The 19,665-nt window shown below is 32.6% G+C and overlaps 1 protein-coding gene across 1 annotated transcript in view; it reads left to right on the top strand.

The window, feature by feature from the left end:
* Positions 1-19,665, top strand: part of LOC114325617 (uncharacterized) — a 122,172-nt gene that overhangs the window by 52,748 nt on the left and 49,759 nt on the right. The window contains exons 3-6 of the mRNA XM_028273720.2: positions 3,651-3,954; positions 9,856-10,104; positions 14,975-15,164; positions 19,380-19,613. Coding sequence (XP_028129521.1) covers positions 3,651-3,954; positions 9,856-10,104; positions 14,975-15,164; positions 19,380-19,613 — 977 coding nt within the window. The remainder of the gene's footprint in view (positions 1-3,650; positions 3,955-9,855; positions 10,105-14,974; positions 15,165-19,379; positions 19,614-19,665) is intronic.

Below are 19,665 nucleotides of genomic sequence, written 5' to 3'. Positions count from 1 at the left end.
ATATTACAAAACCTTATATTTAAAAAATAAGAAATCGAGGAGAATCCAAAAATGTAAAAATATACAGGGTGTCCCATGTAAAAAAACGAAGTTACAATCAACTTCCGGTATAACCGGAAGTAGCAAAGAGACCAAAATATTTTCATTAAATAGTTCACACCTCAAAACCCCTGTATAACAATTTTCATGATTTTCTTACCTTTGGTTCTCGAGATATTTCTAATAGGCCCTTTATCTGCCTCACCCTGTATAAGTTTTTCTTTTCTTTTATTTTTTTTAACTTCATTTAACCATCACCAAGTCTCTTTATTGTAAAATCAATTATAAAAACTCGTTTTTCAAAATCAACAGAGTATAAAATACTTAAAAGAGGACATGGGTCTTAAATCCCTTATTATTAGTGATGTTAATCAGAAGGAGAAGAAAAATCTGTAGGATATTGTTGCAAATCTAATAAGTAATAAACTTCATATAAATATTTTGTCAATCAATTTAGTTTACTGCTAAATATCGACTTATGAAAAACGGAACTGTGATAAGAGGCCACTGCCAAGGTCAGTTTCCGTAATGTTTACAATCAGGTGTATGAAGTAAAAGTGTTCAATCATAAGAATAATCTGCAAATAAGTAGTGTTGTTGTAATTAGTGAAATGCGTTCCCCTGATTATCAGGAATTATTTAAAAATGTGAGGATATCTGTAGGTGTCAGCAACTATTGGACCTTTCAAGGTAAATCATAATATGTGTCACATAATGGGTCTCCAAATACCCGCCAAATATCTTTATTTCTGTTGTTTATAAGAGGATTTTTGAAGTTATACTTCTTTACGCGCGATATGAGGGTGAATTTTTATATGTTAAAACCTACGATCCCGGCGCATGCGCATTATAACTTTGTTCTGATTGGATGTTCAAATGACATGTCAAAAATTATCCAATATGGCAGCTGTAGCGCAGCTGTGGTTTGGACGGTTGACGGTTTGGTTATGTATGGTTGTTGCGTTTTAAAATTTGTGGGAAGAGAAACAACAAAGGTTAGTTAATAGTTATATGTACTGCCTTTTTAAATAGTTTTCATATTATATCTTTGAAGTTATACTTCAAAATGTTTTAATTTATGTATGTATCAGTCCAGAAAAGATGTGGAAAGAATATATTAGTGTTTTTAAATATATTTTTCTACAAACGTGTTAAAAATGCAATTTTTAGGACTCCATAGGAGCGTTAAAAATGCTACTTTAAGGCACTAGTGCTTTAAAATTTTTAAGGCACTGCACTTAAAAGTGAATTGTCAAATTGTGAAACGTCAAAATATTTATATTTCATTTATTAACATTAATATTAATAATACAACTTGCGCAATTTGAAAAAGGTGGTTTAAAAGGTTTTTTATTATAATTTTGTGTCTTTGGATTTGTGTTCCTTGGGCGTAAAATAATAAAACATCAAATCTATTTTTATATTTCACTTGTCACCGTGATGTATAATTATGTATATCTGAAAGGTAACTAGCATGCGGCTTGATGGCCTTGTTGGTAGAGCATTGGACCAGAGATCAAAAAATCGCGAGATTGCGGGTTCAAATCCCGGACGATTCATATTTTTTTCTTTTTTTTTTAATATTTGGCATTGTTAAGTTTTGGTTCATTTTTGGTAATTATTGTTAATTTTTTGTATTGTAACTGTTAAGTAGGTATATTTATTTCGTTGAAATTATATTATAACAGAAGTATAACTTCTTACGTGCGTACAAAGTACACACACATTCTTTTTTTAATTATTATTCGAAGGAGTTTTTATTTACTTTCATTGTTTTTTGACACTTAAATTCAAATTTAAGTATTCACTTTATTTTGATTTATTAAATAATAAAGTAATCATTGGTGAAATCTGGTGTTAAATTAGAGTGTATTTACTTCCACTTGAATCCACTTATTTACACTTTTTTGTATATATTAAACGTGTCATTCTTTTTCTGCAGTTCATCTATTCATGATATTTAATAATGTACAATTTTTCTTTTGCATCCCGAATTTTCCTTCTGATTTCTTTATTGATTTTTGATGTATTCTTCGGTGATTTATTTTTCTCTCTTCGTGTTTTTCCTTAAGGAATAATAAATGTCTTTATTAATATTTACAAATTATAAAATAAGGATTTATAATCTATTTGTAGGGCGAGATTCAGTTTGCATATTGCTGTCAATAGACAGCAATATACACCTGCTCTTCCACCTAACCCCCAGCACTAGGGTTACCATAATTTATTAAGGCCAAATCCGGACAGGGGTAGTCCAAGGGGTTGTAGAAAATCTAAAATGTGAATTTGACTGTGTGTTGCTACCTCTACATTGTACATACAGTGTGTTCCAATGAAAATTTAACCCCCCCCCCCCCCACAAACTCAGAAACTGAGAGTTTCTTCACAAAAACACGTCAATTTGTATTGGAAGGGGGACGAATTTTCATGCAAAATTCATGCTCTCAAATGTAACCCCCTACTGACCCCCAGTGTTTTTTAATTAGCAAGTGTAGTCGAGTTGCACATCATTTGAAAGGTAGTTTTTTTTCTCTACACGACCCTCTATTTTTTTAATTTGCTAAATAACTTTAAAGACAGTTTTGGATTTAACTAATTTATAATACATTTGTTAAGTTCAAAATTATCTTCAAACTTGTTATGTAACTTGTTATGTAAATTAAAAAAAATAGAGTGTCGTGTAGAGAAAAAAATTACCTTTCAAATGATGTGCCATACGATCACACTTGCTATTTAAAAAAAAATGGGGGTTAATGCCGGGCAGTGGAGGGTTACATTTGAGGACATGGATTTTGCAGGAAAATTCGTTCCCCTCCCATTATAAATTGACGTATTTTTTTAAATTTTGAAGAAGCTCTTGGTTTCTGAGTTTCTGGGGTGGTCAGATTTTCGATGGAACAGACTGTATATGCGAAATGCATATGGCACAATTAAAAGTACAGCTGTTTCGCTACAATATGCAACTAACATCGAAAATCTTTGCCAGTTTAAAATACATATACGCCTATGTTTTAACATACTTTAGACCTAGAACTTAACCAGGTGCTGCGCAGAATGAAATTTCCCACCGTTGGGCCAAGTGTTTTCCATTTTTTTTAGTAAAGCAAAAAATCCGGACATTTCTCATATCCGGACCCCAATCCGGACATGCCTTTCAAATCCGGACTGTCCGGACGAAATCCGGACGTATGGTAACCCTACCCAGTACCAATATTTCACTGGGTGTCCATTCTTGTTTACGTTTATTAGTAAAGAGTTTTATAATTTTTGGTTATTTTTTTAATAATAATTTTATGTCTTCTAACGCCTTCGACGTTATATGTTTCTTCCGATTTTTAGGAACTTCTTTTCCATCTCAAGTATAATTTCTTATTTCTAATTTGGGCAGTCGGTTGTATGTGTTTTACTCTCTAAGCTTGAGTTGAATATTGGTTGAATTTCGGTATCTTTCGGTAATTATAATTCTTAATTAATCTTATTTCTTATGATTTCATCTTTAGTATTTGCTGGTGACTTTCAAGTGCATAAACGACGCTTGGGTTGTTTAAAGAATAAATAAATGGTTCTCTGGTTGAACAGAATCCTTTAACTTTAAAGATTCTTCTTTCCAGGACCAAATACGCTCACGTGATAGAAAGCGGCAACTGCCACCTCTGTCTGATCCAGATCAGCGGGCCACGAACCAAGCATTGCAGCTCCTGCAACAAGTGCGTGGCTAGATTCGACCATCACTGCAAGTGGCTAAATCATTGCGTCGGCGCACGAAACTACGCGTTGTTTGTGATGTGCGTTTCGACTGCAGTCGCCGCAGCAGCCGTCGTGACGGCCCTGGCCGTAGCTCAGTTGGTTCTGCATCATTCATCGTGGTACTGGAGTAGTCAGCAAGACGAAGGAGACTCCAACGCCGATAAGAAGGTAAGAAACAAAGGTTCAGTTATTTTGCTGATAGACTGATAGACTTTAAAAACTTCTCTTAGCTGGTCTTCTATAGTAGGTATCTAGCTCTATTCCTTTGACATGGATAGTTTTCAGCCTTCCCACACCCAGCTGCAGGATGATTATCTGTACCTATGTACATATACTTGGTCGTTTTAACACATTCGCCGCCTATCGAAGAGGATGGAACACCGCTAGGAACCATTTTGTTGAAACAGTGCTTGACTGAAGTAACCATATCACTTGCTGACGCGTGAAAGATACCTGACTGAAGTAACCATATCACGCGCTGGCGTATATTATACAGGGTGTCCCAAAAATAGCGGAACGGTCGAATATTTCGCGAAATGAACATCGGATCAAAAAACTGAAAAATATGTGTCAATGATTTTCAAAAATCTATCGAATGACACCAAACCATAGGCGTAACCAGGAGGGAGGTTTTGGGGGCTATGACCCCCCATTTGGATGTAATTTGACCTCTATACGTTTAACACCATTACTATTCCATACTCCCCAGAAACCATCAAGTAGTTGTAACCCCCTCCCCCCACGACCTCCACTCTGCCCCTGGAGGTACGGTGGGGGTAACTTTAAAATCTTAAATGGAAACCCCCAGTTTTTATTGCAAATTTGGATTTCTTATGTCAAAGTAAGCAACTTTTATTCAAGACATTTTTTCGAATTGTGGATAGATGGCGATATAATCGGAAAAAAACGATTTATCGTGATTCCATAGGTAAATTATAGAAACGGTCTAATATCTCGAGAAATACACTTCCAAATGAAAGTTCAAAAAATACTTGTTTAATATTTTTCAAAAACCTATCGAATAACATCAAACACGACCCTCCACCAAGTGTATTTCTCGAGATATTAGACCATTTCTATAATTTACCTATGGTATCGTCATACATCTTTTTCCGATTATAGCGCCATCTATCCACAATTCGAAAAAATGTCTCGAATAAAAGTTGCTTACTTTTAAGCAAGGAATCCAAATCTGCAATAAAAACAAGGGCTTCTATTTAAGATTTTAAATTTGCCCCCACCACACCTACCAGGGGTGGAGTGTTTAGTGTCATTCGATAGATTTTTGAAAATGATTGAATAAGTATTTTTCAGTTTTTCGATCCGATGTTCATTTGGAGAAATATTCGACATTTCCGCTACTTTTGGGACACCCTATATAACGATATACCACATAAAATTGCGTGCAAATATAAGTTTGTGCTAGTCTATCTTTTGTTCTCTACGTTTTTATTCACTCTTGAATACCTAATTATGCAAATATTAATAGGTACAACTATGGAGTGCGAATTAATATAAATATAACTTTTATTGATTTTTTTATTACCAAGTTTTATTTTCCAGTTCGTTTAGAGACACGTGTCCTAATGTTATTTTGCCAAGACACTTCACTTAGAGGTCATTGGATCTAACTTAATCCAAGTTAGAGCTATTAGAACTAATGAAAAGTTTACATTATGGTATTTTATTTAAAGACAATTGACGTAACCAGTAAAAATTGGTTAAAAACATTCAACATTTTTACATAACGTTCTACTCATAGACTCTACGGGACACTATAGAGTAGAGAGAGTATAATAAAGAGACACTTTAGCATGTGGTCTTAAACTGTCTGATGTGGATTCGACAAATCCTTCATCGGACTTGATTGTTTAGGTAATAAAACCAAGCTGTCTGTTAATATATTTTAATAATAATTAAGCCCAGTATATTGTTTTTTTTTTGGTGTCAAAATTCAGTTTTAATTTTATTTTCCCTTTAAAAAATCATTTTCGTTTTGGTTTTATGAAAACCACACATAACACACGTATGAAAACGTCACATAAAACGAAAAGCTTAGTAATATCAAAGAAACCAGTAAAGTGTAAACTTGATATACAGGGTGATTGATTAGTAGGGTAAAGCTCAATAGCTCCGCTATAGTAATAGATAGCAATAAAAGTTAATAACAAAAATTTTAGCCACATTTGAGCATTACAAAATTAGTTAGAATGTTACATGGTGTTCGATCCTGTGAGCAGACCAAACTTATGTTTTTTTAAATGGAACACCCTATATTTTATTTTAAATTCGAAATCCTGTTAACTTCTCCATCACAAAAATATAAAGGTTTGTTATGTTTTACAGGGTATTTACAAAGTTATAACCAATTTTATATGAAAATCGTAACAAGTTCAACTCCCTGTATAAATAAAAATAAGCAAAACAACAATGGTTTATTAATGCCATATTTTTTAACGTATTGTCAAAATTTTCAAGAATGGTCGATATTGCTAATTATCTTTATATCAAATACAGGGTGAGTCAAAACGCAAGTACATTATTTTCTCAGTAATTTTAAATAGAACACCCTGTATTTTATATCCCTATTGAAAAGTACCATTACCGTACTTTAATTTTTAAAAAACATTTCCTATGTCTAAATTTACTAGTTTACGAGATATTTTCATTTTTCAATGGACCAGTAGCGTTGCCACCCAAATCACCAGAATTTAATAAACTGGACTGATTTTTTTGGGGTTACGATAATAATGAAGTTTATAAAATACCTCCAACAACAAGGGATATATGAAAAATAGAATACAAAGTGTATTTCGATGTGTTAATTTACAAATGCTCCGTAGAGTAAGTAGCTCATTCAATGATCGTTTTTAAGCGTACATAAATGTGTTAAGAGATAATTTTGAACACCTTATGTAATTAAATATTAAAAATATTTTATTAAAAGTAGCTTCTAATTTTTTCAAACATGTTTTTTTGCAAAATGTATTACTGATAAATTATGTTTCGTTCTTTATTTGTTACATTGTTACATTTACATACAAAAGTAGTGTTTAATTGTCTTCACAAAATATTGTATTTTGTGTTTGTGTGTTTTTTTGTAAAATTTATTACTAATTTTCTTTGTTTATTTGTTGCATTTACATAAAAAGATAGTTTTTGTGTTTTTTTTTTTGTAAAATGTATTACTAATAAATTATTTTTATTTCTTTATTTGCTACAGTGTTACATTGATTACCGGATTGATAATCGGTAATCTTCAATTGTCAATTCAGTAATGGCTTACTTATAACATTACAAACCTTTATATTTTTGTGATGGAGAAGTTAACAGGAATTCGAATATAAAATAAAATATAGGGTGTTCCATTTAAAACAACATAAGTTAGGTCTGCCACTGTGTTATCGAACACCCTGTAACATTCTAACTAATTTTGTAATGTGAAGCTCAAAGGTGGCTAAAATTTTTGTCATTAACTTTTATTGCTATCTATGACTATAGCGGAGCTATTGAGCTTTACCCTACTAATCAATCACCCTGTAGAAAAGCAAATGATGTCATGAAATTTAAATCTCTGGAAATAAACTTATCGTGCGACAATAACATTGAATAGGAAGTACGGAAACAAGTAGCAAAAGCAAGCAGCAGGATACCTGAACGACACAATATGGAGAAGGGCACAGAAAGAAAAAGAGAAAGGTACAGCCATATCAGTCCAGTAGCAGAGAACAGAGTAGCTAGTTACAATAGCCCAGAATAAGTCACTAAATGGACGAAGAAGCACAAGCCGTCCACGGACAAGATGGAACGATAATATTCCACTAGGGTAAGAGGCAAGAGGTGACATCGAACAGAAAACATCGGCAATTCTCCTGTATAAAAGTAAAAAAGAGGAAGTAACTATAATTGATGTCTCAAAAATCTAGTCGTATCTATACAAACTTTACATTCAAGATGCAGTAGAAATAAACAATCCAAAACACGTTAAATGCTACTAGGAGCACCCCCGAATCATAATTTACAACGTATAAACTTTGGAAATCATTATTAGTATATACTGTTATGCTCTACTTTATCTCTTTTATTAGATTGATTAGCAAATTCTTAATTTAATTAATCACTCAATTAATTTAATTGCTGCCTATGTAAACAAAACCAAATCCAAATTAAATTTTCAAATAAACTTATTTTAGGGCTAATTTTGTATTCGATGCAATACCTTTACTTCGTGGCTTCCAGTATCTCTAGTTGCTTACTCCTTCCAGGATAAGACAGGGAAATTAAACACATTCAATATCATATAAATGTAATCTATTATTTATTTATCCAATATGCCATATAGATAAGATTATACTAAAATCTAAATTTGTTGCAAAAATTTCTTACTTAATAATTCAAGTTTTAACTCTGATGTCTCCTTGTTTTAACAGAAAAGAATTATTTAAAAAAATTTCATTTATTCATACTAAATTTAATAACACTTACTTTTTTTCTTTTGAATTGATTACTTAAAGTTGGAACGACTAACTGGGTTATACATGTAATCTGGGGTATATATATAACTGTTATACAGTTATAGAACTGTTCAGTACAAAAAAAAATTAGCATATATGGTGTGGATAAAAACAAACTCTCTCAGTTTCAACAAATGATTTGACTAACCTTTCTGTTTCCTCACTCCTTCTTCTCGCAGATTGCGTCGTCCTTGATTTTTCCTCACGTACTCTTGGGATGTTGCGACAAAGTCCCTCTCGTCCAAAATGCTTCAAAAACAAACAAACCCAGGACTCCCTCGAATTCTCCTCAGTTTCTCCTTGCTCAATATCTTGTGCAAATAGATACCAATCAGCTACTCGTTCTAGACAGAACAAAGGAATCTTCCTCGGACACAAGAAAATTTTATTTCTCAACCAGTCAACAATTTCGTTTCAACTTGATTCTGCTCGCAAAGGCCGATTTCACCACTTTACACTGACTTCTCACTTTTCAAAAACTGGACTGCCCTTTCCCGATATTAATCACACAGTGACCTGTCTTTTCTCTCTCAAATTCAGACTCCACATTCTCATCCCTTCCATCGATCTTTTTCTACCCAAAACATTCATACTTTCCTTTCCTAAGAAACCAACCTAATTTGTATCCAACTTCCCATTTTGTTAAAATTTTAAGAGACATCAAATTACTATCGTTTTTTTCACATAACTGAACAAAAGGCCTTACATTCTAAACTCAATAAAACCTGTTTACCGTTTAAATCTTCTACGAATTATTTACAAAAATCCTATTGATTCACTTTCCAATATTTTCGACCCATTGTCTGTAAATCCTTTTCAAAAAAACCCATTAACGAAAACCACATTAACGATTTCACCTTCCCCGAAAAAGCACTGTTTATTAACTAAATTAGACTCTATACAATTTTTTGTCATATACAGGGTGAAGAAAATCTATGATCTCGTGATCTTTGATATAACTTTATTTTCTGAATTTTTCCAAAAAAACAATTCTACAACAATACATTGTAAATTATGATTCGAGAGTGCTCCTAGTAGCATTTGATGTGTCTTGGTTTGTTTATTTCTACTGCATCTTGATTGTAAATTTAGTATAAGACCATTGGACATCATCGAGCCATGCCGCTAGACCCATTCTGGAGTAATTCCTTCAGAAGCTACATATCTAAATACTTCTTTTTGAAACGCTGAAGAAAGACTTACTAAAACGCAATCAGCATCATCCTACAAAGTGGAAAATCAAGCTGTAAAACTTAACTACATAAACTCTCCCTCAAGGCACACCTTTGGAAACATTTCAGATAATTCAGATAAGAAATTCAAAGATATTCAAGTTCAAATGTAAAGTAGATTTAGTTTTGACGATTTTAGGACAAACGACGTTAGGTTAAATGTCTTTTAGGTGATCTGTCTTATATAAGGTGACTTTAGATCAAGTGCATGTAGGCGAAATGTTACGAATAGAATAGTACAAAACATAATCCGTAAAAATGAAAAGAAATATAGCGTATATTTCAATCTTGGTACTAATCTATTGTTCTATTATAACTTTTAGGATCCATTTCTCCCAGATCTAAACTCAACAACCTCCTTGCCTCCGTCCTCTCTGCCGTCCAGTGATGCCGCGTTTTTAGCAGTCGTAGCAGCCTTAGGACTCCTAGCAGCCATTACAGCTGGTCTTTTGCTCCATCTGTGCTTTTTTCACATCTACATCTCGTTCCTCGGATTGACTACTTACGAATACATCAGGAATCAGCGACAGAATCCAGTTCCTGCGGCTATTCCTGGTCAAGACGAAGAACAGGTAAAGTATATATATTCATTCATCATCATCAATTAGCCAATCATGTCCACTGCTGGATATAGACCTCCCTCAGTTCTTTCCAGTGTTCTCTACACTGGGCTGCTTGTAGCCAGTTTCCCTCTATACTCTTTTTATGTCGTCGGTCCATCTAGTCGGTGGTTTTCTTCGGCTTCTTTTATAGTTTCTGGTCCTCTATTCCATGATTCGTCTTGTCCACCGTCTATCTTGTGTTCTAGCTAAGTGCCCTGCCCAGTTCCACGTTAGCGTCGTGATTCTTTCGATGACGTCCAACATTGCACGTTCAATAGCTCGTTGTGTAACTTTAAGTTTATTCGCGGATTTTTGTGTCAGTGTCAAACTCTCTGCTCCATAAGTTTGTACAGGCAAAATACATTGGTTATACACCTTTCGATTGAGACTCATGGGAATTGATCTTTTTAGAATTTATAAGTACATTAAACTCGTTTAATAGAGTTATACGCCTTTCCGTTCCTAATCGCCTCTTCCCTCTATTGTGGCAGTCTTCATCTTTTAAATTTATTTGCTAGTTGCTAGTCCTTCTCGTTTTCGTTTTTCTGTGGGGCTAAATTCTAACACTTTTTTGGGGAATCTCCTTTCCTCCCTTCGTTGTACGTGCTCGTACCGTACTAGCTGTTGTCTTTCGTGTCATCTGTGATAGTTCTGTCTTTTTATTATGTATTATTATATTATCAATCCTTCTTTCCACGTATGTGGTACCGGTTATCCATTTAACAATTCATTAAATAATATTGTTATTTTTGCTGATTTGTCAGTACCATTTTTAAGTAGTTCTGCGGGTATTCTTTCTGGCCCTGGAACGCGGCCGTTTTTTTAAAAGGTTATTGCTTTTTTTGATCTGTTCCTCATTTATATCGATTGGCTGTCCTGTGACCTCGATTATGTATTGTGCCTGAAGCGTTTTACATGTCTGCTCTGATGGGATAATAATAATAATAATAAGGAGTTTATTTTATTTTATATTTACATTTTTTTTTACATATGCATGAATATGTTGTATAACTTAATTAAAGAAGTTTATCTTTAAATTAATTATAATATTACAATAATCAAAAATAAAAGTCTGTCGTCTTATATTAAAACCAAAAGTTATATAGCATTTACAAAGTAAAAAAGAATATGAAATTATTAATTATTTTAAATAAATATAACTTATGGAAAATTTTATTAGTAACATTGTCCTAATATTTATATATTTTTTACAATTCATACGTCACATTAATGCTTTTTCAAAATAAACAAAAAAATCCCATTTATGTCCCGTAGGATGCGCATGGGGTATTTTTTGTTCAACAGATTATATTGTAATGGTTTCTACAATATGTATATTATTAATATTTTTTTTACCAAACTCTATTAATTGAAAAAAAAAAAGAAAAAGGGATCGGGGATAAGACTAACTACTTAGATACTGGGGGGTCGAAATGGGCTAAAGTAGAAGGAACAGGCACATAAAGCTTCTTTGCGAACGACAGCTCAGGTTTTGTTGGTGGCGGATCATGGATTCATTAGGGGGGGTGAGAGGGTTTAAAGAAGACTTACTACCAAATAAACAAAGGATACTTACACAGACTAGAGGACTTTTCTATGATTTAAAAATGGACGCCGTTTGAAATAAATGCTCTGGTTCATTACTGAGTACTTACTGGACATATTCTGTACTTACGGGTACCAATTTGGGACATTCATCTTAGATTCCTCGTTGGGCTTAATCGGGCTATCTTTAACATCAATATTCTATGGCTTCTATGCCATTTCTTTTGCCGTTCCTCTTAAACTTATTTCACTTTTATTAATAACTGTTTAATAATTTTCCAAAAAAAGGTTACAGAAATAAAAAAAATAGGTACATTCTACAAAGTTTATTCAAACCTTTAGACTTTATTTTTATTTAAAAAAAATATTCTTATGACAGGAAATGAATAATAAAAACAACTATAACTTCTACATGACTTTACCAAGGACAATAAAGAATTTACAATCTTTTCTGACTTCCAAAAATACACAAAATTTATTATTTCACATGATTTTTACATACATACATAACTTTTTAGAGCAGTGTATCAAAACAAAGTTTGACTCATGTTGTCAAATGTCACTGCCATTTTATTTACTTTACATAAAACTTTCCATGTTGAAAACAAACTATGTATTAAAATATTTAAAATTTTTACCAACTTTAATATCCACTTGGAATTTAATCAAAAACAATAATATCTCATACCTTATTAAATGTCACACTTCGCACTTAACCAAAAATTTTCCATCCAAGACGGGCGGGGAAGGCATTCAGTTCATGACTAAACAGGAAACAGGGCAAAGTTGAGACCAAACATCTCATCGGGAAATCAGGACTTCTATACGGGAACAAGACCATAACATCATAAAAAAAGGAACAGCTACACAATGTGACAGAAACGACGCACTTCTCTACCGGCATAACTGCGTCACAATACTGTATACTCGATTTTCACCGTAAATATCCAACATAATGGAGTGAAATTTTCTACCAGTATTCCATAACATTCACAGGACAAGTTGTAAATCCTTCACTTAGTTTAACATAACGACAACAGCCAATTTTAAGCCGGTAGGTGCTGTTCTTTGTGCTAAACTAAACTATTCTTCATCACCTCTTTCGCGCGTCCAACCGAAGCATCTCTCCTCGGTCGTCCGACCGAAGATATTGACCAATCGTCCGAGACAACTCAAAGTATCTTCAAATTCTAGGCCAATATTAACAAGGGATTCTTCGCGCTCAAAAGAAGGGAAATATACGCAGAACTTTTCAAGGAATTTTTAAGGAATCATTCTAAAATAACGAATGTTTACACAAATAAACAGGAAATTTCCTAAAGTTTCCAAATGTTGCGAAATATTTTGAAATATTTCCAACAGGAGCGGCTTAGGATATTTTAATGATATATAAACTCACAAAATAAATTAGAAAAATAGATATTTTTCTTGAGATAGGATATAAAATTAATGAATGCTCTTAACAAACATTGTGACCTTTTTTCTACCAATAGTGCTTTGTAATGCCCTTCCCATTTCGTTGTTGTTATGGGGCTTATTACAGTTTCTTCTCTTCTGCTGATTCTTACACTCTTTATAAATATCTAGGCTTCTCTATATTTTCGTTCTCAGATGTATGTGTTCAACTCCTGACATGTGTCTTTCATTTTTTGACTATTGGCGTTTATTACCTCAGTTTAAAAATTGGCATGTGCTTGCTGATATTTACTTTTTTATTCTCGTTTTCTCGTATACTTCCTGTTTATGGTTTTTCATTTATTCTACTTGATTATTCCGCCATTAACTCCACTGTATATATTTAACTTGGGTAGTATATTTTCTGAAACTATTATCATCATCATCCAGCCTCAAAAGTCCACTGCGGAACATAGGCCTCCTCCCCTCGTTTCCAACTTCATCTATCCTGCGCCGCTCTTATCCAGTTTTTATTTACCTTTCTTAAGTCGTCAGTTCATCTTGTAGGCGGTCGACCGACGCTTCTCTTGTCTTCTCTTGGCCTCCATTCCAATAACCTCTTTGTCCATCGCCCATCTGTCATTCTGGCTATATGTCCTGCCCATCTCCACTTCAACCTGGCTATCCTCTCGATGACGTCAGTCACCTTTGTTCTTCTTCTGATTTCTTCGTTTCCGATTTTGTCTCGCAGAGTTATTCCTAACATTGACCGCTCCATTCTTCTCTGCGTGACTCTTAGTTTGGTAGCCGAGGCTTTAGTTAAGGTAAGTATTTCTGATCCGTACGTCAATACTGGGAGGACGCACTGATCAAATACCTTTCTCTTTAGGCATGTGGGCAACTCACTTTTAAAAGTTTCTCCCAGTTTTCCAAATGCTGCCCACCCAAGACCTATTCTTCTCTTTAGTTCATGAGTCTGGTTATCCCTGCCAATCGTAATTTCATGTCCCAGGTATTTATATCTATCTACGAGTTCTATTTCCTTCCCACCAATACTGATGTTATGGTTGGGTACCAAATTTGTCATTATTTTTGTTCTCGAGATGTTTATATTTAAACCTACATTTTCTGTAGCCACAACGAGTTTCTGTACCATCTCTCTTGGGATACCTAGATCCTCAGCTATTATGACTATATCATCGGCGAAACGTAAGTTGTTTAGGTATTCTCCATCTATTTTTATTCCCTTTGTCATCCAATCCAAACTCTTGAAAGCATGTTCTAATACCGTATTAAAAAGTTAAGGTGACATTGGGTCTACTTGTCTAATCCCCCGTTCTATTTTTATGCGATTACTGTTAGTATGTAATATAACAGTGGTTGTTGCCTGTAAGTATATTTTGTGTAATAATTTTGTATATCTGTATTATTTTACTATAGCTATATATTTTATTATACTATCTAGCCTGCATTCTTTAAGCGCCTGTAATATTTTGCTAAGCTCAACTGTGTCAAAGGCTTTATGAAAATCGATAAAAACTAGAACTAGAGGTTTATTGTATTCCACTCTACTTTCTCTATTAGGGTTTTTATACTTTTGTAGATGGTCATTTGTTCCGTAACTTTTTCGGAATCCTGCCTGTTCTCTTGGTTGATAAATCTCTAACTTTCTTTCCATTCTCTTAACTATTATTCGCGTAAATAACTTATATAAATGGCCGAGGAGGCTAATCGGTCTGTAATTCTCTAAATTGGCTTTGTCTCTTGCTTTGTGTAATAGAATCATAGTAGCGTTGTTCCAGTCTGTTGGAATATTGGCGTTGTCATTGGCCACATGAAACTTAGGAACAAACATAGAGAGATAGTCAAACAAAACAACAACTATGGTTTATTTTTGCAGGTGACAAACAACCCAACTCTTAGACATCGACCTCTCAACCTTAGCTGTGGAGAACAGAAGACGAAAACCACGTTGTTTACGTGTACTGTACTAGAAGAAACCTTCTCTAACTGTAACGTAGAACCAACCCCCACACCCCCTAGTACTCCTCAAGATTGCCAAATGTGCGTAATGTCTAGCAACTCAGTAGGTAAGTTGCATTAAGAAAATTTTTGAAATGAATCGTTCAATATATTGCCTATGTGAGTTCATTTCCATTTAGGTAAAGAGAAATAAATAAAAAAGAGTTAGGTACAATCAATTTATTCTACCAAGGACGATCGGTTTTGCATACTATAATTTACTATGACTATGCATTCTCCGGTCTCCAGTACAGCAAAATTAATTTTTAGACGCTTTTCTTTACTTCAGTAGTTTGCATCAAATCTTTATAGACCAGGGCGCATCTGTAAAAATATTAGTACATTTGGACGTAGAGAGGTGATTCAAATTTTTTTGCAGAAATTGCTTGAAAATAAATCAAATAATATTTGAGTTATCCTCCCTCCCAAAAAGGTCCGGAACATTGTTTAAATAATCAAAATGTCAAAAAATTAAGGAAAAATTCGATTTTTTTCTTGGTTATTTGATTATAACTTTAAAAGTATTCATTTCCGAGAAAAGTTGTACTAAAATAAAAGTTGCGTAATTAAATTTCCTACAATATAGAATTGGTTAAAAATTTAAAAAATAGTCACCCTTGCTGCAAAATAGCAATAATTGTGAAAAAAACATACAAAAACAAGTATTCGCATTTTACGTTTTTCAACCATTTATGCTACACTTAGGACCTTCATATTTTACCCTGAGAAACTTTATGATACAGTAAAACAATACTTTAAATTTGATTAAGATCGGTTCAATATATTTTGCAAAATAAATTTTGCAATCCAGCTTTTGTAAAAAAAATTCATTTTTTCAAAATGTTACAGGACTAAAAATAAAGCAGATAGCAAGTTGAAAATTTTTTTGCATATATAAGTGTACTGAACTTTTCATTTGCAATTTTGCAAAATTAAAATCGATTAACACCACGGCGTCAGGAATTTTTTTAAATAAACATTAATTATTGGTGCTACGCGCAGGACAGCGGATAGTTTGCTCTGATTGGGCATTCCAATGACCTTTGACAATTATTGATACATTTTAATTTTTATTACATTTCGATATAAATAAATAAATTTGTTTATTGCAAAATAAAAACACATACTCTATCCTTTGAAATAACACTTTTATTAGCAAAAACTTTCTTTGTTCATATATTTTAACTTAAATAATAAAAGTTTATTATTTTTAAACATATGCAATTGTTTAAACAATATTTCACAAACAAAAATAAAATTAGTTTGATTTTTGTGGAATTAAAATATTAAAATACAACAAAATATAGAGTAAGATAATAATATATTAGATAATGATTGGAAGAAATTTTGGTGGAAATCAACTTTTGTGAATCGAACACCGCTGTCCTGCGCGTAGCACCAAAAATTATTGTTTATTTCAAAAATTTTCTGACGCCGTGGTAATTAATCGATTTTAATTTTGAAAATTGCAAATGAAAGGTACAGTACACTTCTATAAGCAAAAAAAATTTCAACTTACTCTCTGCTTTATTTTCAGTCCTGTAACATTTTGAAAAAATGAATTTTTTTTGCGAAAGCTGGATTGCAAAATTTATTTTGCACAATTTATTGAACCGATCTTAATGAAATTTACAGTATTGTTTAACTGTATCCTGAAGTTTTTCTGGGTGAAAGATGAAGGTCCTAAGTTTAGCATAAATGGTTGAAAAACGTAAAATGCGAATACTTGTTTTTGTATGGTGTTTTCGCAATTATTTCTATTTTGCAAATAGGGTGACTATTTTTTAAATTTTTAACTAATTCTATGTTATAGGAAATTTAATTACGCAACTTTTATGTTAGTACAACTTTTCTCGGAAATGAATACTTTTAAAGTTATAATCAAAAAACGAAGAAAAAAATCGAATTTTTCCTTCAATTTTTGATATTTTGATTATTTAAACAATGTTCCGGACCTTTTTGAGAGGGAGGATAACTTAAATATTATTATTTGATCTATTTTCAAGCAATTTCTGCAAAAAAATTTGAGTCATCTCTCAACGTCCATCTCAAAACAGATGCGCCCTGGACTATTAGACGTTAATTTGACTGACCTTTCTTCAATGCAAATGAATGAAAATTTGCAGACATATGCATTCGCGGGAACAATACACGAATAGTCAATAAAAAAAATTTTATGTTTATTAATTGTTTAAATAAAAAAAACAATTTTAATGGAAAATGCTTAAATTCTCTTGTTTTTTACAATGTAGAATCTTGAAACTTTTACGGATATGAATTATACATAATTTCACTTTTTACGTTAATTGTTTACGTTATGCTTCATAAATAAATAATAAAGTTTCAAATTTTGAACCCTCATATATTTGTTTAAATATAAATCGGCGTTTATTCGTGTCAATGTGTCAAATTTCAATACGATACGAAACAAAACTTCAATTAAAACTCGAATTCAAAAAAATCCTTTTTTAAAGTAGTCTTAGAAAAACCACCGGTAGAGACGTTTTGTGCTACAATTAACATTAGAATTCGTTTTGTCGTATTAATTAATTAAACGTTTCTCTTTAATTCAATCGTTTGGGTCAAATTTTTGGACGTTATTTTGACTGCCTTTTTTTCAATGCAAATGACTAAAAATTTGCAGACATATGCATTCGCGGGAACAATACACGAATAGTCAACTTTTTGTTTATTAATTGTTTAAATAAAAAACGATTTTGACGGAAAATGCTTAAATTCTCTTGTTTTTTACAATGAAGAAACTTGAAACTTTTACAGATTGTAGCTAATTATATGAACTATACATAATTTCACTTTTTACGTTAATTGTTTACGTTATTCTTCATAAATAAACAATAAAGTTTCAAATTTTTTGCCGATTCCGACTACTTTTCATGTTTGTACATCAAATGTTTTATACATATTTTAATAAACATGACGATATATTTTAATGCTTGAAAAGTGTAAGACTAAAAAGTAAAAAAATAAAAAAATATGAAAAAAACGTTTTTGAGAAACGCTTTTCTTTAGTTACGAGTGACTAAAATTAAACATATTATAAAAAAATCAACTAAAAAGCAAAAAATAAAAAAAATTGAAAAAATCTAACACATTCGTTAAAGAAAAGCGTGGTACGAAAACCGTTATTCGATGAAGACGCCCCACGCTTTTCTTTGACGAATGTGTTAGATTTTTTCAATTTTTTTTATTTTTGGCTTTTTAGTTGATTTTTTTATAATATGTTTAATTTTAGTCACTCGTAACTAAAAAAAAGGCGTTTCTTAAAAATATTTTTTTATTTATTATTTCTCTTTACTTAAACATTTTAAATGAATTTATTTAATAGGCTGCTCAATAAGTTTTGCGAAGAGAAACACAAGGTTATGGTTTAAAATACTTTTTATTATTTAGTGTACTGTCCCTGAACATCAAAACACTTCTTCCAACAAGATTCCAATTTATGAATTCCATCCCTGAAGTGAGAATCTGGAAGGGTACGCTTTCCACGCATGAATTTTTTAGGTATTGAAGCAGATAAAAGTCGCTAGGGGTCAAATCTGCTGAACACAGTGGATGCTCTAACAATTCGAACTGTAGTTGATGGATTTTAGTCATTGTAAAAAGCTGATATGACACGGTGCATTATCCTGATGAAAAGGATTTTTGCTTTGTGTCCTAAGTTTTCCTTTTTAAATCAACAAGGTTGTATGACACACTACCACGTTACTAGGTTAAGTGTGTTTTATATAAAAGTGCTGATTATGCAATGTTGACATAAAGTGTAAATAAATGTTATGAAATAAGACACGCATTATATTTGATACGTGCGCTCTAGTACTTCTAATGAAAATAAAGACGCTTTCCACGCATGAATTTTTTTAGGTATTGAAACAGATAAAAGTAGCTAGGAGCCAAATCTGTTGAACACAGTGGATGCTCTAACAATTCGAACTGTAGTTGATGGATTTTAGTCATTGTCAAAAGCTGATATGACACGGTGCATTATCCTGATAAAAAGGATTTTTTCTTTGTGTCCTAAGTTTTCTTTTTTAAATCAACAAGGTTGTATGACACACTACCACGTTACTGGGTTAAGTGTGTTTTATACAAAATTGCTGATTATGCAATGTTGACATAAAGTGTAATTAAATGTTATGAAATAAGACACGCATTATATTTTATACGTGCGCTCTAGTATTTCTAATCAAAATAAATACTTCTAATATTTTTGGATTCGTAAGCATTTGTAAGATACTGATCTAATAGTACATGTTATTGTTTAGCTCCTGAGATCAAGCCAGTGCAACAGAGAAAGGTTAGAAAAAAGTGGAACTGTTGTGTCTCGGTGCCCGACAGCCCCGACGATCCGCACAGTCCGACGGAACCGAAGTGTCTTATTTCTCTGTGCAAGCACAAGGTGAAGAGCAAGAGTTTGCCGGCATTGGAAGGAAGGCCTCATAGGACGACACACGGTCATTGGTCCAGTGCTAAGTTAAGAATGATATTTAGAGTACTAGGTAAGAGAAATCGAAAATATATTTTTTACTATTTTTATAGCTTATACAGCGT

Source organism: Diabrotica virgifera, chromosome 9 (assembly GCF_917563875.1).
Source record: "Diabrotica virgifera virgifera chromosome 9, PGI_DIABVI_V3a".
In the NCBI taxonomy this organism is placed as follows: Eukaryota; Metazoa; Arthropoda; class Insecta; order Coleoptera; family Chrysomelidae; genus Diabrotica; species Diabrotica virgifera.
This window is presented reverse-complemented; position numbering and strand designations above follow the sequence as displayed.